This window comes from Pyricularia oryzae, chromosome 3 (assembly GCF_000002495.2).
Source record: "Pyricularia oryzae 70-15 chromosome 3, whole genome shotgun sequence".
Lineage (NCBI taxonomy): Eukaryota > Fungi > Ascomycota > Sordariomycetes > Magnaporthales > Pyriculariaceae > Pyricularia > Pyricularia oryzae.
The window spans coordinates 6,147,435-6,172,138 of NC_017849.1; the positions used below are offsets into that span (position 1 = coordinate 6,147,435).

The window sequence follows — 24,704 nt, forward strand, 5'->3', positions numbered from 1 at the left end:
CTTTTGCTGCAGTAGGTTTTAAGGCGGTCTTGAACCCCCCAGGGCCCTGAACCCCTTTCCCGCCTCACCGTAACCGAGGCCCCTGCCTTTTTTTACCCACTGGCCCCCGACGCGCGCACCACGAAACCTTGTTCCTGGACATATCTGACGATTTCCCCATGTACAGTATTGGAGTCTGCAACTTTCCACCCCCGCACAAAGATGCTGATCTAAAGGACTCGATTCCACTTTACAGCAAACCCCGTTTCGATTGTCTTTTTTCTTTCTCTTTTCCGCCGACAACTTGTTTTTTCCACGTCGCGGGCGAGTCGGAGGGGTATCATCTCTACCTGGTAGTGCCCAGTGCCGGTCTTGAGTAGCTCGGTGTCCATGTCGGGATTTTTTGCTCCTTTTTTTTTTTATTTCGCCTAAAAATAACCCGGTAATAAAATATCCATCTGCTTGCTTTTAGCTTAACTTAATACTCGTCTCTTCCCACCTGTTGTTGCCTACCTGCTAAGCTTTTTGGTCAGTCACTCGCTGCCCTTTGTAATTCTGGCTATTTTTGGCCATACTGATTTCGTTGTCCTAACAAAATTGCATCACACATTACAATGACATCCACTAACGGAGATCCCTCAGAGGGTCCCAAAACCATCTCGACACTGCCCGGACCTGACCATGACTATAAGATCACGCTCAAGGACAAGGTCATCGCCAGTGAGTAGCGCATTCTTCTCACCACGTCAAAGCACAACTAACACTCCCAGTCTCTGGCGCAAACCAAGGTATCGGCCTAGGCATCGCCGAGGTCTGCCTAGCGAATGATGCCGCTTGCATATACTCCCTCGACATTTCAGAACCTGGCCCTGCCTTTGCCGAGTTATCCAAAAAGTACCCCGGCCGTTTCGCCTTTCACCACTGCGACGTGACGGCGTACGAATCCGTCGACAAGGCCCTGGACGCCATCATCGAGGCCAGGGGCCGGCTCGACGGCATGGTGGCAAACGCGGGCGCCACCAAACACAAAGCAGCGCTCGATTTTACCCCCGAGGAGTTTGACTTTTTGTTCAAGCTCAACGTAGTCGGCGGCTGGAACTGCGCGACGGCGGCGGCTAGAAAGTTTATCAAGCTGGGCTGCAAGGGCAGCATCGTCTTTACCGCCAGCATGACGTCGTACAGGCCGAACCGCGCCGCCCCCAGCGCGCCGTACGGTGCCACCAAGGCCGCCATCCGCAATTATACCCACACGTTGGCCATGGAGTGGTCGCAGTACGGCATCCGCGTCAACAGCATCAGCCCTGGGTTTGTCAAGACGGCGCTGACGTACTATGTCGAGACGAGCCCGGATTGGGACACCAAGATGAAGTACTATGGGGGCATGCCGAGGTTGGCGCTGCCGCAAGAGCTGGGTGGCGCATATGTGTACCTGTTGAGTGAGCAGGCGACGTACACGACAGGTATTGATATCCCTATTGCGGGTATTGTTGGTGCTTGGTAGGGTGCTGTTTATAGAGAATAGAATAGAGTGTTATGAATTGAATGTCCACAAGCGGTGCGATGCCTAATCATGCCTGCCCCCAACGAGATGGTCATGTGCAGTTGAAATTAGGTATTTAGTACGGCAACTAAGGGAGGTAAGTACATTAGGTATCCAAGCTAGCAGCAGCCACAGAGCGCTAATCAATTATCCAACTTTACTTTGACTTGTCGGCGTTGTAATCGTTGATGATTTTGACCTTGGCCGCTGATGCAGAGTTCTATACCCGAAATGTCAGCAAACACACAACCACCACAAACCCCACCACACCCCCTCACCAGAACTTACCGGATCAAACGTGTACCCCAACCACTCCTTGACCAACCTCCTGGCCAACTCGATGCCGATAACCCTCTGCCCGATGCACAGCACCTGCGCATCGTTGCTCAGCACGCTCCTCTCGACGCTGAAGCTGTCGTGCGCCGTCACGGCCCGGACCCCGGGGACCTTGTTCGCGGCGATTGCGACGCCCAGTCCGGTCCCGCAGATGAGGAGCGCGCGGTCCGCCTCGCCCGACGCCACCTTTTCCGCGGCCCGGATGGCAAAAGTCGAGTAGGCCGTCTTGTCCGAGTCGGCGAGGGGGCCTACATCGTCGACGGAGGCCACGCGCGGGTCGGCGTCCAGGTCGGCGGCGAGGGTCGACTTGTAGGCGAAGCCGGCGTCGTCGCCGCCGAGGACGATGCGGAGGCCTGGCATTGCGCGTGTGTAGGTTGTGGGCTGTTTCTTTTTTTGTCCCTAGTGCGTTGTCGCGCGGCCTCTGACAAGCTTTTTTTTTTTGCTTTTTTTTCCAGAATAGATTATCCTTTCATCTGATTTTCGGATGCTGCATGGAGGCCACGATGCTTTGAGGGAAAAAACAAAAAAGAGACGGCGACGAAAAAAGTAATGACGGAGTGCGGGGTGTTTTGCCCCCAAAGTCCCTTGGCGCCGGCAGAATACATTGCTTGCCGATTTCTGGCGACACAGACAGATGAAGTGTGGTCGCATCGCATAGGAAAGCGAGCAGGTCTACTGGTCAGACCCGACCCGAGCCGAGCCCCAAAAACCACATCCCTATTTAAAAAAAACTCCGACATCGCGGCTGCCGGCAGCTTTATGGGTTGTACGAGTTTTAGCGCGTCGCAACCAGAACAAAACAAAAAAACAAAAACACCAGCCTTTCAAGCTGAGCCATCGTCAACCCATGTTCCCTGAAACGAGCCCTCGACACGATGCCACGGCCCCGCATTCCCTACACAAGGTTTACAAGGTGGAAAAATATCGTCCGTTTCGTGAATTCCGACTCCTCTTCCCCGCAAAGTACCCCAGGCCCCTGTGGAGATGCGGTCCTTGATTTTTCTCTCCATCTCGGCAGACGAACGAATCGTGGAGATGGATGCCCAATGCACCTGAAAAAAATTCTCCATCCCATTCGCGATCTTATTTTTTTTTTTGCAGCTCTGTGGTGCCGGCCACGAGTGATCTACAAAGCAGAAAGCCCGTTCCCTGTCCTTTGTGAGGGGATATCACACGAGCCCGGTAAAATATTCGTGTTGGTACCACGATACTAGGACTATTGGTAGGGGCAACAGGCTCGCAGCCAGCTTGGTTGTCTTTTGGTTTTGTGCCTGGCTTTATTAGAAGTCTCTACGACCACTCTTGTCTTTTTTGTTGGATTTCTGGACGTTGTACCATATCCCGAGCTCCTGTTTGCATATCATGCACTGTTAGACGCAGTTTTACTGCTTGGTTTGTTGCTTGTATGATAGTCTGTACTCTACTTTTTTTGCCCCTGAACGGACCCAACACACATAAGCACAGTTCAACAAACGAAAACAGGCGTCTCCCAGCATGGAGGCTAAACCGGACAAGATGAGCCACGATGAAGCCACACCATCTTCTGAGGCGGAACCGCAATACACGGGCGGCTATGTGCCCGACACCGAGGAGGAGAAGAAACTCGTTCACAAGATCGACATGTACATCCTGCCCTGCGTCTGGATAATGTACCTTTTGTCTTATATGGACCGGACCAAGTAAGCTGTTCATCCCATCCTGCTTCCCAGCAGCAAACAAACACTAACGTACACAGTATCGGCAACGCCCTCATCGCCGGCATGGACAAGGACCTAGACCTAGACTCGTCCCGCTACAGCGTTGCCCTGGTGGTCTTCTTTGTCACCTACGTCGTCTTCGAGGTCCCCTCCAACATGGTCCTCAGCCGCACCCGCCCGTCCCTCTACCTCCCGGGGATCATGATCGTGTGGGGCGCCATCACTTGCGGCATGGCGTTTACGCCCACCTACGAGGCCCTCATCGCCTTCCGCGTGTTGATGGGCGTGTTCGAAGCAGGCTTCGCCCCGGGGATCCTGTTGCTGCTGTCGTCGTGGTACAAGAAGGAGGAGCAGAGCAAGAGGTTTGCCGTCTACATCAGCGCCGCCATCCTGTCTGGCGCCTTTGGGGGGCTGTTGGCCGGCAGCATCACCAGCGGGCTGGATGGTGCCCACGGGGTCCGCGGCTGGAGGTGGTTGTTCCTGGTCGAGGGCTCTGCCACCATCGGCTTTGCCGTCATCGCCCTGTGGATTCTCCCAGACTTTCCCGCCACCACGTCGGTTAGGAAGTTTAGCGAGGCCGAAAAGGCCCTCGCCATGCTGAGGCTGCAGAACGATAACCAGCAGATTCGCAATGACGACGCGCCGAGGATGGGCCATCTCAAGGCGCTGAAGCAGAGCGTCACGTCGAAGAGGACCTGGCTGTTTGTTGTGGGATACATGGTGAGTTTTACCGTCGCTCCCCCGCGTCCATGTTCAGGATCCGCAGAATATACCAAGCTAACAGCGCAGGCCATCGTCGGCTCCTCGACGCTCTCCTACTTCTACCCGACCCTCAACACCGGCCTCGGCTACGACGCCAACACGTCGCAGTACATGACCATCCCCATCTTCGCCGTGGCGTTTGTGGCCACCGCCACCACGGGCTTCTTCGCGGACCGCAACACAAAGTGGCGCGGCCTGATCCTGGGCGGCTGGATGGGCGTGGCCATGCTCTGCGCCGTCGTGGTCTGCGTCGTCTACGACTTCAAGGCCCGCTACGCCATGCTCGTCGTCATGGCCTCGGGCCTCTGGGCGTCCAACGGCCTCGCCCTGAGCTACGCCTCCGTCAGCTTCGTCAGCATGCCCGACGAGGTCCGGGGCATCAGCCTGGCCCTCGTCAACGCCATGGGCAACCTCGCGCAGATCTACGGTGCCTATCTGTTCCCCAGCAACGACAAGCCAAAGTACATTATGGGGTTTTCCGTCATCAGCGTCATGTGTTTTACGGGCGTGGTTGCATATGTTTCGTTGTTTTTCTTGATGAGGAGGTATCCCATGGGTGTGGGTAACAAGGCTTGATGTATGTTGTTTTTGTTTTGGTTCTTGCTTGGGCGCATGGTGTTGTTTGGGTGTAGATGTGCATGGCTTGATTGGACTTTGGATGTGCTTGCATTTTCTGGATCATTGTTCTTTTTCTACGTCAGAAGGAATACTAAATAGAGGTGCATTATCACGCTGGCAAGTTGACGAGTGCAAGGAACTATTTTTTGGGGTATTTATAGCATTATGCTGGTTCTATCCGTTAATGCAATACCCTATGGGATTTTCTCAACCCTTTAGTTCCTTGTTAGCCCTCCTACGGGCAAATGTTCCCGGCCGTGCTCTCGGCGGGGGTACTCTGCGGCGTTACTGCTTGGACGAATTGTCTGGTGAGGTAAGGTTAGACACCGGTATTGCTCGAGTCGGAGTAGCAGAAATAAAGAAATAAAGAATAGAGAAACTTCAGTTCAGGCACAAGCTCAGGTCCAACAAGGGCAGACGGCGGTGTGGTTGATAGCCGTTAAGATGAACTGCTGCTAGGGAAAGATGTGCCAAAGTGGACGAATAAACGAACATGACTACTTACTGGCTTGCTCGTGATTGTGCTCCATCACAATCTTCAACGCCTCAAGCTTCTTGATCATCTTGAGGGCCTCGGCAAGTTTCTTCTCGAGCTCCGCCGACTTTTTCTTCTCGTTGTGCAGGTAGATTTGGTAGCACTCGTCGATCTTGGCTTGGCACTGCTCGAGGTTCTCCAGCAGGTCGTCGGTCGACGGCGGGTCGCCGCGGAAGGGCTCGGGCTGCGACTCTTGGTTGGACATTTTTGCTAAGTTCGGATGTTGATTCTGACGTTGGTTCTTTAGTAAGCAGGAATCATGGAATTATGTCACTTGAATTAAAGTCCCCGCGGGAGAGTCGACATACCTTTTGGTTCGTGATTCGTGTTGAGGACCTTTGGTGTTGTTGTGTTGTGGTGCGAGTTTGAAATCAAAAATCTCTGAGCAGAGTAAATACAGGAGGAAGGGCGAACGTGTCATCGATTTGTCAGCTGATGGCAGCGTAGAGGGAGCTGGAAACACTCGGGCCAGTCAAGTTTGCTTCAGTCTGCTTTCACTTTTCCAAAGGGCAGAGTGATTGGCAGGTCACTGCGTTTTGCCGGTCAAACAAGAGTCCTGAACTCCTGAGACCTGAATCTCCTTTGCCCCAGCTAAAGCTTCAACATTTGTTCTTTTGTCCTATTCTATTGTGTGTTTATGATATTGTTTCTCTTCTATTCTCCCTTGATGTATTGTCTTTGAATCCGTGGACAAGCATATTCTTTCATTCTATCTTGATGTCTGGGTGTCTATACATGTCGAAGCTCAACATCTCAGGCCTCAGCCTGATTCATGGTGGCGAGGTGCTACAATCAAGTTTTCTGATCTGAATCGAATTGCCTTCAAATAAGTCCAGCTTTGAGCTTTATATGTTCACTGGCTACGTATTATATCTAGAGGATAAGTATCTCATAGACTGAGCGGGCAAGAGGAGAGTCAAGAGATAAACTGAGATGAATTTCGAGAGTACATCACGTTATCGAATGGGCTCAAGGCAAGTAATGCAGGTATGTACAACGTTGATAAAGGGCCCTGGAAGCCATGTATGTGACGCTTCCGCACAACCGCGTACGCCGGACAGCGACAAATCAGGCGGAGACATTATCTTTGTTCACTACTGCAGACAAACAGAATGTTTGTGGGCTTGTTGCAAAAAGAATGTTCGACGGCGTCGTGCTAGGTTCTAGGTAACACGTCCGGTCAGTTTTCCCAATCTTGCTATCTTAAGCCAAAGATACGGACATATCAACCTGGGGAAAGGTCAGAGGCTCGAGTGATACAAGACAGGAAAATGTGTTCCAGACCCGATTTCTTCGACAATCTCGATAGCTTCCAAATCGGCAAAAGTTTAAACATGAGCCCTGGTAAAGACCAGTCATGCCAGCTTTGAAATCGCCATGGTAAGCCTCAAACTCATGAACAAATTTCGGGAATAATTTGCCTAATTATAATCTTCAGCGGGTTGCTGTGGCATACATCGCCTCCAAGGACCTGCACGGTCAGAAAGGCGCAGTGATCGTTGATTTTGTCAGGACTCAGAAGCAAAGGATTGGACTCAACCAACCTCTGCGAATTTCCATGCTTAATATTTCCGACAAGCTCAAGAGAAAGCCCGCGTCGCCTAGATCGGCAAATTGCTATTCCACTGCGAGTTTGAAATGTTGTCCTTGAGCTGTGGTATTACAACATAAGCTTGATCGATATTTTTGCCAGGCGTTTGGGGTATCAAGTTGCTTTCACCGAATATCTTCAGATATTGCAACTTCGGACTAGTAGTATTGGAAACAGTTGAGATATCTTTGGACGACTTGTTGTGATTTCACACAGCCACGACACATCAGGAAGAAAACAATCAGGTATCTCTCATCCATTTTCTTTGTTCAATAGAGGTGTCTTGGCCCATCAGAGGAGGGGGCTCTTCATAAACTTCATCTCAACATCCTCCAGTTCCTCGCGATGAAATACTGCCGTTCTGGAAGCCGACATTGCTAGGCGTATTCCGGTGCATCTCTGCCCAATCTTACAATGCTAGTTATGGCGAAGGATTAAAGGCAAGACGGTATTTCTTGATTATATTGCAAGCGGCGTTGTACGTTCGTACCCTATAACGTCCCTCTGTCAAAGTCAATCTGTGTTGTCTGGGCCAGTGAGCGGATTTCAAAAGGGTTCTCTTATTGCAATCATCTGGGGCGCGATCGCTCAAAATAATCTCAACCAGCAGCTTTGCGAATACAATGTGCAAACTTTCCTGGCGGTGGCCTAGTTTCAGTGCTTTGACTAGCCCCCCTTGCTGCGCAAGGTGGACCGAGCGCTCCATGTACCTTACCAGCCACATGAGTTTTCGACCAATAGAATTGATGGAAAAGATAGCGCGCTGAACCCAAGCGTTCGTTGTGGGACTCATAGGTAATACCTATCGCAAAGCCACAATTGAGCCACAGCGACGCGGCTCAATTGCGGAGCTACGGGCTTTAGGGATGAGCCCTGCGACTACAAATGAACGGAATTACGGAAAGTTTTAAAGAAGCCGCCAAGAGGTGGGGATGAACCAGACAAGTCTGTAATGCATGGCTAGAGGGGTAACCCCACTGTGTAATCATCATACCTGGTGGTTACCCTTTTTCCAAGAATCATTCGGCTTGGTAGAACTCTCCGTACACCCAAACGGTGTAGCACTGATTTTGACCACCACCAGGTGACCGCTATATGTGGCACCAGGTGATCCGCTCCCTTTCTATAACGAGCTTTCCAGTTCCTTCATTGGGACATGCTAGAGAATATTCGTCTTGGAAATATTGTTTCAACATCATTTACAGAAAAGGAAATCTAGAAAACGTTGATTTGCAGACTGAGGTTTTCATCACTGAAATCCATCTATTTGCTTTGACTAGTCAGCGCAACATCCATTCGAGTTCTTGAATATATCGCTCAGAATTACCATATAGCAATTAGCCCGCTTTTGCCTCGCCTGACAAACCTTTGACCCAAGTCGCGTGGGGTCGGCCTAATGCAAACACCACGTCATAAAAACAAAACTGGACGATTACGAGAGGCTGCATGAATTCCGCAGAGTTAAATTCACAGACCAGAGTAGAATAGGTGTATCGAGCCTGGTCCGGGTTTAGACAATCCCAAAACCCGATCGATCTGATCTATAAATGAGCGTTTTCTCCGTTTTGGACAAATGACTCGGGATGATTTTCAAGACCTCCTTGATACGACCTTCTATAGCTGATACACCAATATCCTTAAGACTAGACTAGCTGTCAACATAATGTCTTCGACAGATCAGCAAGCAGGTCCCTCAAAAGCGCACGGACATGCGCACCTGCAGCCCATCTTTACTCCCAGGCGTACTCTCTCAGTAATAGTCATCGGAGCTGGCGCCTCTGGCTTGTTGACTGCCTACAAACTACAGAGAAACTTTGATGACTTTTCCCTTCAGGTGTTCGAAAAGAACCCTGAAATATCGGGGACATGGTATGAGAACAGATACCCGGGGTAAGCAGCACCATGACAAAGATTCCGTACATCTTTCTACTAGTATCACTGACATTCTGTGATTAGCTGTGCTTGTGATGTCCCCTCCCACAACTACACCTGGAGTTTCGAGCCCAAAACCGACTGGAGTGCGAACTATGCAAGCTCAAAAGAAATACTCAAGTACTTTAAGGATTTCAGCACCAAATACGGCTTGCAGAAGTACATTCAACTCAGGCATCAGGTCGTGGGAGCACAATGGGACCAAACCAAAGCTCTTTGGACTGTTTCAGTCAAGAATCTGGAAACCGGAGACACTTTCCAGAGCCAAGCACGAGTGCTCATCAACGCAGGAGGCATTCTCAACGCTTGGCGATATCCCGCAATCCCCGGCATCGAATCATTTCAAGGCCAACTCATGCACTCAGCTGCGTGGCCCGAACAGGAGCCAGATATGACCGGCAAAACCGTCGGACTCATCGGCAATGGGTCGTCCGGTATCCAGATCCTGCCGGCAATCAAGACCAAGGTCGGCAAGGTCACCAACTTTGTCCGCCAGCCGACCTGGATATCCCAAACCTTTAGTGGCGACTTCCGAGAGTACACCGATGAAGAAAGGAAGAAGTTTGCCGAGGACAAGGAGCATCACCTAGCCATGCGCAAAGAAGACGAGAGGAAAATGAGTGCCGCGTTTGCCATGTTCCATTCCGGATCCCAGGAGCAGATTACCTTGAGGGCATACGTCGAGGACTTGATGCGCAAAAAACTGGGAAACCCTGAGCTGGAAAAGCTCATCATCCCGGAGTGGTCTCTTGGCTGCCGGAGACTTACGCCAGGAACCAACTACCTCGAATCTCTTTCCGACGACAACGTGGAAGTGGTGTTTGGTAATATTGCAAAGATCACGCCTGCGGGGGTGGTCGTCGAAAATGGCAAGGAATACCCGTTGGACATTCTCATCTGCGCCACTGGTTTCGATACAAGTTTCAAGCCCCGATTTCCCGTGGAAGGGGCCGGGGGTGCCAAGTTGGAGGATATGTGGAAAGGTAAGAGACTAACATGATGCAATCTTGCCGTCCATTTGTCGAGTATCACTAATTTTTTTTTCATCCAATGTAGACGAGCCGCAAGCCTATTTTGGTATAGCTGTGGACAAACTCCCAAATTACTTCATGACCCTGGGCCCGAATTGCCCCATAGGCAATGGACCAATCCTTGCCAGTATTGAAGCAGAAGTCGATTACATGATCAAAATGATGTCCAAAATGCAAAAGGAAAACCTCAAGTCCTTTGAGGTCAACAGCGATGCAGTGCGCGACTTTAACCAGTGGAAGGACGAATGGATGAAAGAATCTAGTAGGTCTCCGTCTTTATTCGCGCATGGCAGCGTTGGCCGTCGCAGTGCTGACATGACTTTTTTACTCAGTTTGGGTTGAACCTTGTCGATCCTGGTACACGGCAGGATCACCGTCGGGCAAAGTGCTAGCTTTGTGGCCCGGCTCGGCATTGCATTACCTAGAGGCCATACGCGACCCGCGCTGGGAGGATTGGACTTTCAAGACAGAGGATGGAGCAAACCGGTTTTCTTACCTGGGCAATGGTCACAGCTTTGTCGAGGCAAACCAGGGGGATTTGAGCTACTACATCCGAGACCATGACGACTCTCCGATTGATCCGGTGCTGAAGAAGCCTACAAAAGAGTAGCGGATGTTTTGCGGCGAGTGGGATTGAAGAAGCGGCGATAAACTATGAAAACAAGACAAGCGAGGCACGACCAAGGACCTCCGGAATCACCGGAAGATTGAGTGGAGCATAGCCTGCCACGTTTTACGCTTGCTAGCCGGGCTAGCCTGGGACTGGATTTTTTTTGCTTGGTGAAGACAACCTCAACCAGGTTGGTAGGAACAAAGTAAACAGAGCTAATTGATGGATAGTAGAGCCAATCCCCCTCGAACAAATGCTTGTCCAATCTAAACAATAACTGTCAATCTGAATAAAAAAAATCTATCTACTATTCGCTGGGATTCAAAGCCGTACAAGGAACCCATATCAGTGGACCACCTGCAGTGCAACGCAGTGATTAGAGCCGGCATTGATCCTTACATGGCCACTAATTTTAGGCGGGGCCGGAACGGGAGAACGGCAATGACCGGACACCGAGTCTCGTGAAACAGGGAAAGAGCGCCAACGTCTGCAATTACTCGAATGCTCTTTCCCCCTGCTTGCTAAAGATGCCAATGATGCGACATCAAATCGCAAAGTTTTCAACCCAGACAAAGTGACCCCGCCAACAACATCATGCCTCCATCAAAAGCAACACAAGCCGCCGATTGCGCCAGGGCTTCTCGCGCCCGTGCAAAAGGGGGCGGGGGACGACCGGACGCAGCAAAAGTCAGCAAGAGGACTCCGGGCGGCGACAGGAAACGGGTCCAGAACCGCATTTCTCAGCAATGCCTCCGGGAGAAGCGCGCCGCCAGCAGTCGCCACACGGACCACATGATGGAGGCCATGAGCTTCGCTGCCCAGACCGACCGGTCGCGGCAGTACACCCTCTTGCTGGACGCCCACCTGAAGCTGATCAAGGAGAACCAGGCGATGGAGGACGCGCTGTTCAGGATGCGAAAAAAGCTGCTCAGTCTGAGCAGTGCTGCCGCTATGGCCGCGGATGACCCAGTTTTTGAGGAGATGATGGGCAGAAAGCAACGGGAGCCGGAAGAACCTCCGGAACCCACAGCCGAATCGCTCAGGAGCGGGTCGAGACGCGGACGCCATCAGCCCCCACAGAACGACCTGAACCAAGCTGTCACACAGACTGCCATGTCGCTTGATGCCGATCCCATCATGTTTGCGCATGACGGATCGAGGCCAACTGATCAAAACTCCGACAGCCATAGTGACCTCGGCCTCCATGTACCAGCCCGGGAGAGTGTGATAATGGACGAGTTCATTGGCATGTTGTCACCATCGGACACACCAGCCACCCAATCAGCCTGGTTCGAGCCACTGAGATACTCCCCTCAATCGGCCTCGAGTGCGCTGGTGGCAACAAATCCCGAGCACGAGCCTCGGCATGGAGACGAGCATCAGACACTCTCTGCAGACTCAAGCAGTCTTCTCGATACCGGCAACTTATTCTTTAGCGATATTTCCAGTGCATCCCACCAAGCACTCACTGCGCTCCCATCACCCTGGGATATTTCCTCATTCCCAAATCGGCAGAAGCTATCCGTCAGGTCCAGCAGTGCTTGGTGCCAAAAGGTTGTTCGGGCTTCAATCGAGTGCATCTCAAGGTCCCAGCGCATGGGCATCCTGAAGCACTTGACAAACGAGCAGATCAGCCAGCAAGTCGCGGTCGCGGCGTTCAACCTTTTGTCCACGGGCTCGGGCGTGCAGCAATATGTCTACGGCTGTGTAAGTGTACCCTGATATGGAGAGTCGAAAGACTCGAAACGCACCTGCTTGATATGCTGACATTTCGTATTAGAATGGCGCACCGTATGCAGAGAGTGTCCTTTACTGGCGCCTCGGCGCCGCTGCTCGCTCAACAGTTCTTGAACCCTTCCGACCTACTCCTCTACAACAAGGTATCGGAGATGTTCCATTCGTGGACTTTTTGAACTGGCCCGAGATTCGTGACCAGGTCATCCTGGCTGGTGATAGCATCGACTTGGACACCCTTGCCCGCGATGTAGTTTTGCACACGGTGGTCGAAATCCCCGAGCAACACATCGCAGTCAGCGTTTTTCGACAATACCAAAGTCGCAACTCTTCCGGAGGCAGGGTGATGGCGTGCTATCTTTTCGATCCCGATTGGGTGTTCTTTGAAGTTGGTCGCGGAGACCCCGACTTTGTCCCATCAGCACCAGACCCTGTAGAGGAAGCCATCGCCAGGGAGCTATGTCGACGCCTGAAGAGCTTCGCCAAGTGTTACGCCCCTAGTATATCCCCTCGGGTACTCGAGTCCAGTAAAGTCGCAGTCACGCAGCCAATGTCGCCGCTGAGACTCTTTGATCCCAAGTTCTCGATTGACAGCATTGCTGTCCAGGATGGACTTACAAACGCAAAGGAGTGGAAGCTGAGCAGGGAATTCAGCGAGAAATACCCATTTTTGGATTGTTCTTCTGGTATGAACCCAGATTTTGCTTGATCCTTTCGGGGTCGATGCTAACCAAGACTTAGCTACGGCGAGATACGAAACCAAGGTGCTCCCTTTGGCTGTGTGATTCAAGAGAACCTCGAATGGAGCGCTCCACAAGGCCTCCGGCCATCTTCTGCGCCTGGCTAGCTCAATCGGTAGAGCGTGAGACTCTTACGAATCTCCCGGTCCCGAAACGTTGCCATTAATCTGGTGGTCTTTTTCCACATTTGAGCGATCCAAAGAGTACCACAGGACTCTTAATTAGAAAGTTACCTACAGCACTTCGTGGTAATTATGAACCAACCAAATCGGGTCGTGGGTTATCAATCATGTCAGCTCAGGCTCATCCTTGCATGCCACCCCCGGGGACAGGCGTTGTGTCAGCTTTGTCGATCGAATGCGACTCGCCTGTCTGTGCGGCCTGCAGACGAGGATTACCAAGGCTTCAAACCCGCGTTGCCGTGATTCCAGGCGACTCGTGTGACGCCGGCCCTCGTGGTGTAGTCTCTCCGCGTACTATGGGATACGTCCGGGCCGAGATGCTATCGCTAGATAGTCCCGGGTGTTTGAACGAAGAGGGCGCGAGCCGATGATCGTCGTGGACGATTTGGATGACGCGCTGGCGTTTTTTGAGTTAACGTTGGGCTCCACATCTCCGACCCCCCTAAAGTCCGGCCCCCTTGAAAAATGTAACGACGAAATACCCCTTTTATAAACCGATTTAAATGTAAACCTATCAACGCACAATAATACAATCATTGTCAGGCTCTCCCGGTTCGCTAACCTCTTCTCCATCGTTCAAAGCTTCTAAACAGTCCCTATTATTTTCCTGTGCTTCATAAACGTTTTTTTTGCTGACCAAAAGCTCGTTGGGATCCGGAATCACCCTTTTCCTTTTGACCGGCCGTACCGCCTCCAATTTTGCTTTTAACAAACTGATTTTTTGCTGAGCTTCAGCCAATAAGATATCCTTGGTTTCGAAGCTTTTTTGGACTTTTGCAAACAAAAGCCGTGAAGTGGCGTTACTTTTTTCGGACCGGGAAATTTCCTGTAGTTGAAGTCGAATATCTCGGGTCGTTTTAGGGGTTTTCCAAATAAGTAAAGACTGGTCGTTAATTTTTTGGGTTGGATTTTCCGGTGTTTTATCCCTTTGGAAGCCGTTATTTTTACCTTTTTCGACGTTGGCGTTGCTATTTTCTAATAAAAAAGGGTTTAAAAGTGGTTTTGCCAAGTTCACCGGCCATAACCCCGTCGTACGCCAACCAGATTGAATGGTTTTTGCTATAAATGCTTTTGATCTGGCTTTTCGATAGCAAAGTAGAAAGTTTCGTTTCCCAACAACCGTTGAACAGCAAAACTGGTTTACAAATCCCAGGTGACGTCGATAAGCTTCCTTTAACGGCCCAAAAACCGATAAATCCAACGGTTGAAGAACGTGTGACGAATGAGGGGGTAAATATAGGAGTTGAATATTGTTTTGCAAGCAAAGAAGCATAAATTCGTCCGTTATATGTGATCCATGGCCATCCAGAACTAATAACCGCTTTTCAGGGGTTAAAGGTTGGGTATACGGAATAAACACCTTTTTTAACCATTCGATACCTGTTTCATTATTTGTCCACCCGTTTTCGGTTGCATGAAATTGCCAGGTATCGAAAGGACTTAAATCAGCTGGAAACCATTGTTGCTGTACGTTTTTCCCCTTAAATATAACGAGGGGAGGTATAACAGCCCCCGTAGCTGATACACATTCGATTATGCTCGTCCAACCCCGCGTTCCAGGCTCTTTTCGCTGTAATGGCCGGATTTTATTACGCCCTAACACCAGGCCATTAGATCCTTTGCCTTCCATTATACCTGTTTCGTCCATATTCCAACGGTTGGCCGGTTTTATAGTATCGACAACGGGATTTTTCAAATAGGACCACCAAGATTTAATTACCTCGGTTGTAGCCCCATTAACCCGGGCATTTTCTATTCGCCGGGGTCTTTGGGTTTTCAAAATTGGATATCGGGCTATAAAACGGCTAACCCAATGTTTCCCAAGGCTTTTTCTTTCTCCGGCGGCCTGAAGAATTCGTTCCGCAAAATAGCGTAGTTCTTGATGCGTTGGCGGAAGGCCTAACGCGGCCTGCGCAAGTACCCAATCTGCCAAATAGGTTTCCTGCTCCTGTGAAAGCCTTTGACAAAATCTTTTCGCTTGTTGAATTGACTGGGCCCCCTTTAAACGATCGTGAAGGGTACTCCGAGGAATACCCCATTTTTGCGAGGTTTTGTGAACTGATTTGCCATTTCTTATGTCAGAAATGGCAGCAAGAAGCTGATTTTCAGTGTACTGTTTCATTGGAAGGTTTGGAGCAAGAATCTTCAAAAATCAAGTTCTAAAGTGAAAAATTCGTCTAGATATTTATAAAATAAAACAAAGGGTTGACGTGGCTGAGTAGATATTTTTAGGGGCCGGACTTTAGGGGGGTCGGAGATGTGGAGCTCAACGTTATTCGGCGTTCATGTCGGGACCCGTACAGACTGTACCAATGGCCAATGCGGCTCTGCTACCAAAGACGGGACGGGCATTGGGCATTGATGTCAGATCCTGAGCTGGAACGACACTTCAGAGCGGGATACCAATGTCAGAGGCAGGGCAGCGGGAGCCCAGTGACCCAGTCGAGGATGCCGAAAAGAGCTATGCATACGGTCTCGGGGCTTTGACTCCACGTTTGGTTCTCACACCTAAAGTCTCACTCCATATCTAACACCAAGATTAGTGATATGGTCGGCCAACCTGGACGCTCTTTCGCACCATGGCGAGCCTGGATATGTTCTGAACAGTGCCTTGGCTTTCTGTAACGGCTGTTAAGTGGTTTATACGTGACTGGGTGATCTCGAGCGAGGATGGTCGATGTAGATTAGGGATAGAAGATTTGTGTGTTCTCAGTCAACCAGATAGGTCAACTCACTCTACTTCTATTGTGTGTCAGTCCCTCCTTGTCACACCTCGTAGTTGGTCAAATCACATTTGTAGTGGTAAATTTTCTCGGCTGGAAGCACAGCTCAGTCAGAGAACAGATTTGCAGACAGAAAGGGGAGAGAAAAGAAACGGCCTTTTGGGTATCTAAGCGGCCGCACATCCAAGACCGAAATCTCTGCCCCGATGGCCCCGAGCCTCAGGTAACGACAACCACTTCCTTGTTCCAGTCAAACGACGAAGAAGCGCCGTTGTCGAGGGCTCGGTCGGTCATGCAGCCATTGATAAGCCGTCCCAACAGGATTTCGCCGCCTATGAAACCTCCCGTGGGCACTTTGCTTGACAAGATTTTGATCTTGTCGAATGATTGTATTGCGTACTTGGTGACTGCATCTAGGGCTTCTCGCCGAATTTTGGCAGACATGCAAAATAAGCGCATCTTGATACTTGAGGGTGTGATCTCCTCGCTGTTGCTTAGTTGTTTTCCCAATTAGGCGGTACTTTATCCTTGTAATAAAAAGTGGAAATAATTTTGGAAATACCTTTTACGCAGGGGTAAGATTTAAAAAGTCGATTTGTGAATCACGTTTGTCCATTTTGCCGCATTTTGCTAACCGTTTACTCCTCCATTTTGCCGCATTTTGCTGACCGCCTACTCTTTTTAAAATTTTAACGACGAAGAATGCAATTCAGTTTTGCGTTTTATACAAATTAACAATTCGCCCAAAAGAGGTATTTAAACGAAGGTTTGGCACTTTGTTAATCCATTTTTAAAAAAATATATCTGCTTTAACCCATTTTTGCCAAAGGTACCCGGCTAGCATAGCTTTGGTTACCAAAAACGGCTAAAGCTGTCGATATTTACCCTTTTCGGCGCTCTGAATAACTAAGCAACAGCGAGGAGATCACGCCCTCAGACAACAATTTCCGACACAGCATTTCTCTGCAACCCCGTAAAGTGTAACCAACCCCGTGGAACTGCCAAGAAGGACGACAGCTGCGGGCCCGGGGCAAGCAATCTCGGAATTTGGAACCCATCGGGAAACCCCGAAACCCCGTCACCCCTGTCAATTGCCCTTCGTTGGTTGCGCAGATTTTTGCACACTCAAATACTCTGACTGCATGGCACTTTTTCACTCGAGCAAACAATCATATTGGAAAAGGCCTTTTTATCGCATATATACAATCAGTTGGCAACCAAAATGGATACACACAGCTACACCTCCCCCGAAACCTTTTCAGAGATACACAAGACCCTGAACGCGACCTTTGCATCGGGAAAGACAAAGTCGATAGAATGGCGCAAGTGGCAGCTCAAACAGCTCTGGTGGCTCGTCCACGACAACGAGCAGCTCATCATCGAAGCCCTGGCGCAGGATCTCGGCCGGCACGAGATGGAGTCGCGCGCGGCGGATCTGTCCGGCCTCAAGAGCGACATCCTCGAGCACATTAAGCACGTCGAGGAGTGGGCAGCCACCGAGCCCGTCAAGGGAGCCGGCGTGCTCTTTGGCACCCTGGGCGGTGCGCACATCCGCAAGGAGCCCCTCGGCGTGGCCTTGATCATTGGCGCCTGGAACTTTCCGGTCATCTTGGCGCTGCAGCCCGTCATTGCCGCGATCGCTGCCGGGTGCTGCGCTATCATCAAGCCGTCGGAGCTGGCCGGCGCGTCCGAAAGGGTCATCGTCGAGCTGGCGAATCGCTACCTCGACGGCTCGGCCATCAGGGTCGTCAAGGGCGGGCCCAAGGAGACGGCGGAGTTTTTGGAGTATCGCTTCGACCAGATCTTCTTCACCGGCTCGACAAAGATTGCAAAGTTTGTCGCCGCCGCCGCCGCCAAGCACCTCACCCCGACCGTCTTGGAGCTCGGTGGGCAGTGCCCGGCCGTCGTCACCAAAACGGCAGACGTCGACCTGGCGGCCAAGAGGATTGCGTATGTCAAGTTTCTCAACGCCGGACAGATTTGCCTGTCGGTCAATCACGTATTTGTTGACCCTGCCGTCCACGACCAGTTTGTCGACAGCTTGAAGCGATGGACCGTCGAGTTTGGGGCGTCGGGCCAAATGTGCAACATCATCAACGAGAGAAACTACGATCGATTGAGTGGAATGTTGGAAAAGACCCAGGGCAAGGTTCTTTGTGGAGAAAAGGGGTCCAGAGAGACCAAGAAGCTTCCGGGCACCGTGGTCGACCAGGTCACCATGTCGGGTATGTATTTTCTTGCGGTTTTTTTTCTTTCCTTTGTACCGTCCCGGGTTAGATTCCAGCCAGCTAAAATATCCCGCCAGACTCCCTCTTGAGTGAGGAACTATTCGGACCCATCTGTCCTGTCATCACAGCTACCCCGAACGAAGCAATCGCTGCCATCAACTCGTACGTAACAACTCTTTCAGACGAAGCTGATGATCGCTGACATTAAATCTTCTCTAGCCTCCCCCGCCCACTAGCCCTGTACGTGTTTAGCAACGACCAAAAGGAGATAGACCACGGTAAGTTGACGCGTCAAAAAAAAAAGAAGCTACACACACAAAGTCCTCAAGCTGACACCTAAACCCAGTCCTGAGCAACACAATCTCGGGCGGCGTGACGATAAACGACGCCCTCATGCACGCCGCCGTGCCCAACGCACCTTTTGGCGGCGTGGGCGACTCCGGCATGGGCTACTACCACGGCCGGCACGGCTTCGAAGTCTTTACGCACAAGCGGACCGTGTTGGCGCTGCCCAGGTGGCTCGAGGGCGTCATGTCGTTCCGCTACCCGACCTACGACGTCAAGCACGCCGGCAAGATGGCCGTCAAGAACAAGCTGGGCTTCCAAAGGGGCGAGACCATGGCGGACCAGAGGGTTGGCGGGTTCAAGGCCGGCGCGGCTCTGCGTAGAGCGTTTGTCTGGGCGGCGGTGATCGGCGCTGGGCTGTACTGGATTGACGATATTCGGTCGGCCAAGTTGGCGGTGTTGGGCTTCGTGAGGCGTCTTGTGGGCGGGGAGCTGTAGGAGCTTTTCTTTTGTTGTTGCGGGTCCACTGTATTGATGTATACTATTATATCGTAGCGGAACTTGGCATTTTTGATGTAGACTTCTCACGATCTCATTTTTCAATTCTGCTGTTATGTATGGATCATGTCTGGGGACTTCATAATGAGATGATACTCAGTATCGGATTGCACTCGGACTGTAACTGACTTTTTATTTTTTATTAGGCCATGAATTGATATACATCCCCCTGAATTACTTGTTCTTCCTCTATCTTGCGACTACATTGGTTGATGGCATGCAAACCGAAAGGTCGACTGTGAGCGTGACCCCAGTCCCGTCGAATTACTGAATGCTATGAGGGAGAATCTTGACGTTATCCATACATATCAATTCATTTTTGCCCAAGTTGCCGAAATGGTAAGAAATAGACACGGTCACTGAGACTGACCAGAGCTTCCTAGCGAACTCTAACAAAGACGCATTTCAATGTAATTCAGCACTCATCCTTATTGCAGGCCCAGTCACCAGTGATCAGGCAGGCGTGATCCACGCAAACAGGCCAACTATCAGTCTGTAAGCCATTTCTTGATCTACATTTGATGTATTGTTAGATAAGGTAGTCTTTGCACCCAAATTCAAGCTGAAACGCTCCCCAGCGCACGTTGGTAACAGAAGTCATCGTCAATTCATTCAATTCAAAACCTTGATGGTCTGCTTGGACTGGCAGCTTTTGGCGAGGTTCTGTTCTACAACCCGGCTGTAGACACCGGCTCCGGTTCAAGAACTGCTGCCTTCAGTCTTTCCTTTTCCCTGATGCTGGTTACATTGCAAGTCCCACCATAACCGGCGGGATCCTTGTTGTCTTTACCAGACTCTAAACCCTGGCTCTATTGTAATTGTCGGGTTGTGGCTTTCCCGAAGCTCACTTGGAGACAGCTATCCAGTTTCAAAAGAAGAAGTTTCTATGTCAATAACGAAAGAGTCAAGACTATACAGTTTCAAACACAAACTATGGTGAAACAGATGGTTATTTCAAATTAAGGGTTTTGTTTGGCCAGACAGGGAGTGTTTATATCGCCATGAGATCTATATAGAGATGCTTTTTCAAACTTTCAATTACAAGAAAGGGCTAGGTGCCCACTCAACCGTCACAAACGGGCGGCAGGCTTTGCCAGCTTCTGTCAAAACGTCGAAAGTGACTTTTTGAATGCATGTTGCAGAACGAGGTCATAATTTATACCGGGCGAAAATGGCTACACAACACTAAAAAGTACGGCATAATACAGAGAATTATATCAAGCCATGGATTTAACTCACGGAGGAGTTTTAGCCTTCAGATTTGAATACGTCACATTGGTCATAACCCTCTTAGATGATTAGATCTGTATTGGTTGCAGATCCAATACTAGATTTAATCAAGAGCCTTTGGCACTCACGGACAGACGCTACTTTCTTATGCAACGTTGGAGGGCAAAGTGAAATTAGTATGTTAATAGCCTATGATTGCGTCACGTGCGGTGGCAAGCAGATCAAGCCTGCGCAAGCTGCGCTGAGGGTTTGGGGGTGTCACTGAAGCTTCTCATCAAGGATAACAGAAACTGAAATATGCGTACTAGGTGCCGGCTTGAGCATTGTATGTCTTTGAAAAGACACACTCGTGCAATGTTAGTACATTGAAAAAATAATATTGATCATACACTATAAGCCACTTTAGGCACAAACTCCGAGTTGTGATATCGTTTTCAATTACAACCAAAGTTGCATATTCTCTGAACTTTCAAGCATGAAAAATGTTGAGGGGTCATATTTCTATGCTTGTATACTTCAAGGTCCGGAGACCTCTACCACTTGAACAGTATTCAAATGCTAGGCTTTGATTTCACTTGCCCACTTCTCTTTGAATCTTCTCCCTCATCCGTCAGGCTTGCGTTTGTTGGACTGTGATTGACTATTCTGACTTGGACGATCTAATAATCAGATCAGCTCAAGCAGGCCATTCGGCATCATATTTGCCCAAAAAGCAACTCCCAACATCATACCCCAACCTTGTCACGCCGTACCTGGCCGCCGGCAAAAGATACGTCAGATCCTCCATCTCACCATCCGGAGCGTCAAAATCACTCTTGATCCGCCCAAAGTACTCTGGCCTGGCAAAAAGCCCCGGGACCTGCGGCACCAAGCTCTGCATCAGCTTGGTCGTGAGGTTGAGCATGTCGTCGTGATGCCGCAGCGCAAGCCGCGGGTGCAGCTCGCGCAGGGCCCTCTGCACCCGCGGCGCCAGCTGACCCAGCGAAAGGAGCCACTGGTTGTACTGGTTGAGCGAGACGTCGACCACGTAGCTCCCGCCGTCGGTGGCGCGGCGATCCACCGCCGCCAGGATCCCCACCAGGCCCGCCAGGCCGGTCTGGTAGTTCGAGTTGGGCAGCGGCGGCACGACGGGCTCGTTGAGGCCCAGGAACCGGCCCATGCCCCACGCCACGCCCGTGAAGCAGTCGGATATCTGCTGCCAGCCCGACCGGGGCGCGAGGGGCCCGCTCCAGCCGTAGCAGTTCTCGCGCACCACCACCACGCCCCTGCCTCGGCGGCGGGCCAGCGTGCGGCAGTAGTCGGCGCCCAGGCCGAGGCGGTCCAGCGCGCCCGGCCGGTAGCCGTCGAGGACCACGTCGGCGTCCGATATGAGGCGGCGGAGCGTCGCGCGGCCGCTTTCGCTCTTGAGGTCCAGGCTGACGTCGCGTTTGCCGAGGTTGCCGTCGATGAGCAGCGGCCCAATGTCTGGCTGGGTGGTGCACGAAACCCGGATCACGGTGGCCCCAAAGGCGGCGGCTAGTTTGGCGATGGTGGGTGCTCGCTATGACTCTGGATATGTCGATCATTTTTAGGCCCTCCAGCGGGCGGAGCTTGTCGCGCGAGACGGTGGGGTATGGGGTTGGTGGCAGCGAAGGGGTATCGAATTGGTTGATAACGTATATGCCGTCGTCTTTGATGGCCTTTCCTTGCTCAGATGTGTGGAACTCGTCCTCGGTCAGACAAATCGTGCCAGCTTGCCGCCAGTATTGGTTGGCTTCTGTATCCAACCAATCCGCGTCGTATTCTTCAACTTTGGAAGAGATCTCCGCAATGATCTTTTCAGATGTGTCCAGGTCAGGGTTCGTTGGAGGCAATCCGATCATGGCCAGCGATTTTGTGGCGTTCATGCTACCATATAGATGAAAAAACGGCCGTCCTTGGTTTTGTAAACGTTGGTACACAGCCTCCGGTATGGATCCATCACGGGCCCCATATCATACTTGGCAACCCTCGCCCCGATTTCCGAATCCTGAAAGCTCTTGCCGTTGACCCTAACCAGGAGGCTTGAGCACAGAAACAGGCTGGCCACGTCGGTATTGACCACGACGTCTTGGTCGACGCCGAAGCGCTCCTTGGCTATGGCGTTACCGTAGGTCGCAGCGAGGGCCCACAAGGCAGCGCTGCTTTCGAAAAACTTCCATGGGACGGGTAGATAGGCGGTATCAATGGCGGTGGTGTCGAACGTCGTCCTCTCTGATGCGGAAGCTACCTTTTGGGGGAGACCTAGGCGTTGGTCTCGCAGGAGGGTGTCCCGGAAGATATGCTCGGCTTCTTGCCGGATCGAGTATGGGACAGCAGTCATGACTGGGCGCAGGCGATATTTCTAGTCTGAAGTTGCTTTGGCTGTGTTTTTGTAATTTTGGTGGCTTGATTTTGAGCAGATGAACCTGATGGTTGATTTTTGAAATATTGAGCAATAGTTAACAAATGAGTCGGAATTCTCGGGAATGGGAAACCATTGTTGTAGTGTCACGCACTTGATTTGCGGGGAAGGAGTCAACTTTGAGCTTTCGAATGTCAGATAATCATGACTGGCGCTATGTTACATCGGAATTGACGGCCGTCGGGGCAAGCATCCTCCACCATTCATGGGTCAGACCCACCTTTGTTAGCGATTCACACCCAAACACACCAATAAGCTTAACAGCTGAAGAATTTTCGCCCTCCGGGCGCTGGTCGTCATGGCCTCACCAGAGGTCTCAAACCGCCGCGCGCGCCCGCAGAGCACGCCGCAGGCTTTGCCGCAGGGCCAGGCCGAGTCGGGACACGTATCTCTCGACACGCGCACCGCTAACGCGCCTCAGCCGGCTGGCCGCGGAAGGTACTCCAGCCTCCCGGCCCTGGCCATCAAAACATTGCAGCAGGAGTTGGAAAACGTGGAAATAGTCGGCAGCTGGCTCGAAGAGGTCTTTGCAGCCAAGCTCGAAAGTTTACAGGCCCCGGAGGACGCCGCGCTTAGGAGAATTGTTCTTGAACTTGACGACGTGATCAGCGGCTGGTTCCTCAGTCGCACCCTCCCTGAAAAAGAGCGTTCACGCTCCCCGTCGCGTTCGCCGACCAGTTCCAGCGAAAGGCGCAGCATTTTAATTACGAGGACGGGCACGGCGTCGTCGGCCTCTAAAGGCAGAGGCACGCCCACTAACAAATCGGTCACATGGGCCGAGCGAGCCGCCACGCCACCAGCGGCGGCCCCAACGCAAATTTTAACCCCGGCCACGCGCTCGTACCCGATACGTACGACGCCCGGCAATGCACCTGACAGCTCCGCAACTCCCTCCCAATCGGGCCGGGACCGCTCCCAAGCCCCGAAACGTTTGACAGAACAGCCGTCCAACCGCATCCTGATCCGCGTAAATGACAAATTGCGGATGGTGACGAGGGAGCCATACGCGGTAACGACCAAACTGGCCGAATTGGTCTCGGTGCCACACAGTGAAATCCCAAACGCCAAGCGTACCCCCACGGGCTGGGGTGTTACGGTGGCCTCTGAGGAAACACGGCAAAAACTCCTCAACCCCAGCGCGGTCAAGGCCATTATGGACGCATTGGACGCGCGGGAAGTCACTGTCCCGACAACCTGGCACACATACGCCGTCTCTGGAGTGCCCCGAACGCTCAATTGCCTGGACGGAAGAAAGGACGTACATGAGGTAATCCAGGAGGAGATTACCGTGGCAGCAGGCCAGCAGCCAGTCAACTGGCATATTTCCAAACATGGTTACGACCCACATACGGCTGAGGGCACGTGGATAGTGTCCTTCCTTCAACCCGTAAAGCCCTTTCAGCTTTTTGGAGTGTCGAGACGTGCGCGGAAGGTTGAAAAATCACGCAAAATTACACACCACCACGACGGTTGCCAGGGATATTGCGAAATACGTCGCTGCGTACGGCAAGCGCGTTGCGGCATATGTGGTGAAGCAAAACATGCGACAGAGGAAGAGCCGTGCAAGGCAGCCCCCAAATGCGTTAATTGCCACGGCCATTTCCCATCCGGACATGAGAATTGCCCTGCCCGACCTTTGGTGGTAAATGGGAAGCTTGAACGACCTTCACAGCGTAAACTTAAGGGGATTCGCAGAATCGGACGTGCCAACCGTGCCGCGATTATCAACGACCGGGCCGAAACGGCCCGCCGAGAGCCAGCACCTGCAATCCCGGTCCTAAGCACCTCATCGCAGCATTCGCAAACCTCGAGCTCCCGATCGAGCATTTCAAACAAAAGAGCGCGGCCATGCGAGGCGGCAGGGGCGGACATCCGTAACTTCCTGCAGGTTGAACAGGAACGCGTGCACGACGAAATCGTTTGGGCAGCCGAAATGGAGGAGGACGCAGCGGCTGCCGAACCTTGCCCCGC

General features: G+C 51.6%; 9 protein-coding genes across 9 annotated transcripts; 6 read left to right on the forward strand and 3 right to left on the reverse strand.

The window, feature by feature from the left end:
• Positions 1-593: 593 nt before the first annotated feature.
• On the forward strand, positions 594-1,544 carry MGG_07883 (sorbose reductase sou1; the record flags this gene model as incomplete). The annotated part of the gene is made up of 2 exons (XM_003713078.1): positions 594-699; positions 750-1,544. 2 exons carry the CDS (start codon positions 594-596, stop codon positions 1,478-1,480), a joined length of 837 nt encoding a protein of 278 aa, XP_003713126.1. The 3' UTR covers positions 1,481-1,544.
• Positions 1,473-2,566, reverse strand: MGG_07884 (ribose 5-phosphate isomerase). Its single transcript, XM_003713079.1, has 2 exons — positions 1,808-2,566; positions 1,473-1,739 (listed from the first exon to the last, which is right to left on the reverse strand). The coding sequence occupies exons 1-2, from the start codon at positions 2,213-2,215 to the stop codon at positions 1,677-1,679; spliced, it is 471 nt and encodes a 156-aa protein (XP_003713127.1). The 5' UTR covers positions 2,216-2,566; the 3' UTR covers positions 1,473-1,676.
• Positions 2,323-4,990, forward strand: MGG_07885 (nicotinamide mononucleotide permease). Its single transcript, XM_003713080.1, has 3 exons — positions 2,323-3,534; positions 3,591-4,272; positions 4,342-4,990. Exons 1-3 carry the CDS (start codon positions 3,350-3,352, stop codon positions 4,888-4,890), a joined length of 1,416 nt encoding a protein of 471 aa, XP_003713128.1. The 5' UTR covers positions 2,323-3,349; the 3' UTR covers positions 4,891-4,990.
• Positions 4,991-5,167: 177 nt separating this feature from the next.
• MGG_07886 (uncharacterized protein) lies at positions 5,168-5,672 on the reverse strand (the record flags this gene model as incomplete). Its single annotated transcript, XM_003713081.1, has 2 exons — positions 5,168-5,220; positions 5,438-5,672. The coding sequence occupies 2 exons, from the start codon at positions 5,670-5,672 to the stop codon at positions 5,168-5,170; spliced, it is 288 nt and encodes a 95-aa protein (XP_003713129.1).
• A 1,172-nt stretch (positions 5,673-6,844) lies between these two features.
• Positions 6,845-7,118, forward strand: MGG_16957 (uncharacterized protein; the record flags this gene model as incomplete). Its single annotated transcript, XM_003713082.1, has 2 exons — positions 6,845-6,847; positions 6,906-7,118. 2 exons carry the CDS (start codon positions 6,845-6,847, stop codon positions 7,116-7,118), a joined length of 216 nt encoding a protein of 71 aa, XP_003713130.1.
• A 1,427-nt stretch (positions 7,119-8,545) lies between these two features.
• Positions 8,546-10,937, forward strand: MGG_07887 (uncharacterized protein). Its single transcript, XM_003713083.1, has 4 exons — positions 8,546-8,948; positions 9,015-9,973; positions 10,047-10,283; positions 10,354-10,937. Exons 1-4 carry the CDS (start codon positions 8,722-8,724, stop codon positions 10,629-10,631), a joined length of 1,701 nt encoding a protein of 566 aa, XP_003713131.1. The 5' UTR covers positions 8,546-8,721; the 3' UTR covers positions 10,632-10,937.
• Positions 10,938-11,109: 172 nt separating this feature from the next.
• On the forward strand, positions 11,110-13,230 carry MGG_07888 (uncharacterized protein). The gene is made up of 3 exons (XM_003713084.1): positions 11,110-12,338; positions 12,412-13,051; positions 13,107-13,230. Exons 1-3 carry the CDS (start codon positions 11,226-11,228, stop codon positions 13,148-13,150), a joined length of 1,797 nt encoding a protein of 598 aa, XP_003713132.1. The 5' UTR covers positions 11,110-11,225; the 3' UTR covers positions 13,151-13,230.
• Positions 13,231-16,873: 3,643 nt separating this feature from the next.
• MGG_07890 (aldehyde dehydrogenase 3I1) lies at positions 16,874-19,111 on the forward strand. The gene is made up of 4 exons (XM_003713085.1): positions 16,874-18,235; positions 18,316-18,400; positions 18,458-18,516; positions 18,585-19,111. Exons 1-4 carry the CDS (start codon positions 17,233-17,235, stop codon positions 19,019-19,021), a joined length of 1,584 nt encoding a protein of 527 aa, XP_003713133.1. The 5' UTR covers positions 16,874-17,232; the 3' UTR covers positions 19,022-19,111.
• Positions 19,112-20,898: 1,787 nt separating this feature from the next.
• Positions 20,899-22,819, reverse strand: MGG_07891 (CAIB/BAIF family enzyme). The gene is made up of 3 exons (XM_003713086.1): positions 22,291-22,819; positions 21,859-22,198; positions 20,899-21,779 (listed from the first exon to the last, which is right to left on the reverse strand). The coding sequence occupies exons 1-3, from the start codon at positions 22,650-22,652 to the stop codon at positions 20,988-20,990; spliced, it is 1,494 nt and encodes a 497-aa protein (XP_003713134.1). The 5' UTR covers positions 22,653-22,819; the 3' UTR covers positions 20,899-20,987.
• Between the last annotated feature and the right edge of the window lie 1,885 nt (positions 22,820-24,704).

What these genes read in the sequence shown, in the direction of transcription:
- MGG_07885 (XM_003713080.1), top strand. Translation starts at nt 3,350, where the DNA reads ATGGAGGCTAAACCGGACAAGATGAGCCACGATGAAGCCACACCATCT. An exon ending in TCTTATATGGACCGGACCAA is followed by an intron (nt 3,535 to 3,590) that starts GTAAGCTGTTCA and finishes TAACGTACACAG; the next exon opens with TATCGGCAACGCCCTCATCG. An exon ending in TGTTTGTTGTGGGATACATG is followed by an intron (nt 4,273 to 4,341) that starts GTGAGTTTTACC and finishes CTAACAGCGCAG; the next exon opens with GCCATCGTCGGCTCCTCGAC.
- MGG_07888 (XM_003713084.1), top strand. Translation starts at nt 11,226, where the DNA reads ATGCCTCCATCAAAAGCAACACAAGCCGCCGATTGCGCCAGGGCTTCT. An exon ending in AGCAATATGTCTACGGCTGT is followed by an intron (nt 12,339 to 12,411) that starts GTAAGTGTACCC and finishes ATTTCGTATTAG; the next exon opens with AATGGCGCACCGTATGCAGA. An exon ending in ATTTTTGGATTGTTCTTCTG is followed by an intron (nt 13,052 to 13,106) that starts GTATGAACCCAG and finishes ACCAAGACTTAG; the next exon opens with CTACGGCGAGATACGAAACC.
- MGG_07884 (XM_003713079.1), bottom strand. Translation starts at nt 2,215, where the DNA reads ATGCCAGGCCTCCGCATCGTCCTCGGCGGCGACGACGCCGGCTTCGCC. An exon ending in TGGGGTACACGTTTGATCCG is followed by an intron (nt 1,740 to 1,807) that starts GTAAGTTCTGGT and finishes TTTCGGGTATAG; the next exon opens with AACTCTGCATCAGCGGCCAA.
- MGG_07890 (XM_003713085.1), top strand. Translation starts at nt 17,233, where the DNA reads ATGGATACACACAGCTACACCTCCCCCGAAACCTTTTCAGAGATACAC. An exon ending in GCAATCGCTGCCATCAACTC is followed by an intron (nt 18,401 to 18,457) that starts GTACGTAACAAC and finishes AATCTTCTCTAG; the next exon opens with CCTCCCCCGCCCACTAGCCC. An exon ending in CCAAAAGGAGATAGACCACG is followed by an intron (nt 18,517 to 18,584) that starts GTAAGTTGACGC and finishes ACCTAAACCCAG; the next exon opens with TCCTGAGCAACACAATCTCG.
- MGG_07891 (XM_003713086.1), bottom strand. Translation starts at nt 22,652, where the DNA reads ATGACTGCTGTCCCATACTCGATCCGGCAAGAAGCCGAGCATATCTTC. An exon ending in ATCGGGGCGAGGGTTGCCAA is followed by an intron (nt 22,199 to 22,290) that starts GTATGATATGGG and finishes TCTATATGGTAG; the next exon opens with CATGAACGCCACAAAATCGC. An exon ending in AAATGATCGACATATCCAGA is followed by an intron (nt 21,780 to 21,858) that starts GTCATAGCGAGC and finishes TGCACCACCCAG; the next exon opens with CCAGACATTGGGCCGCTGCT.
- MGG_07887 (XM_003713083.1), top strand. Translation starts at nt 8,722, where the DNA reads ATGTCTTCGACAGATCAGCAAGCAGGTCCCTCAAAAGCGCACGGACAT. An exon ending in TATGAGAACAGATACCCGGG is followed by an intron (nt 8,949 to 9,014) that starts GTAAGCAGCACC and finishes TTCTGTGATTAG; the next exon opens with CTGTGCTTGTGATGTCCCCT. An exon ending in CGAATGGATGAAAGAATCTA is followed by an intron (nt 10,284 to 10,353) that starts GTAGGTCTCCGT and finishes TTTTTTACTCAG; the next exon opens with TTTGGGTTGAACCTTGTCGA.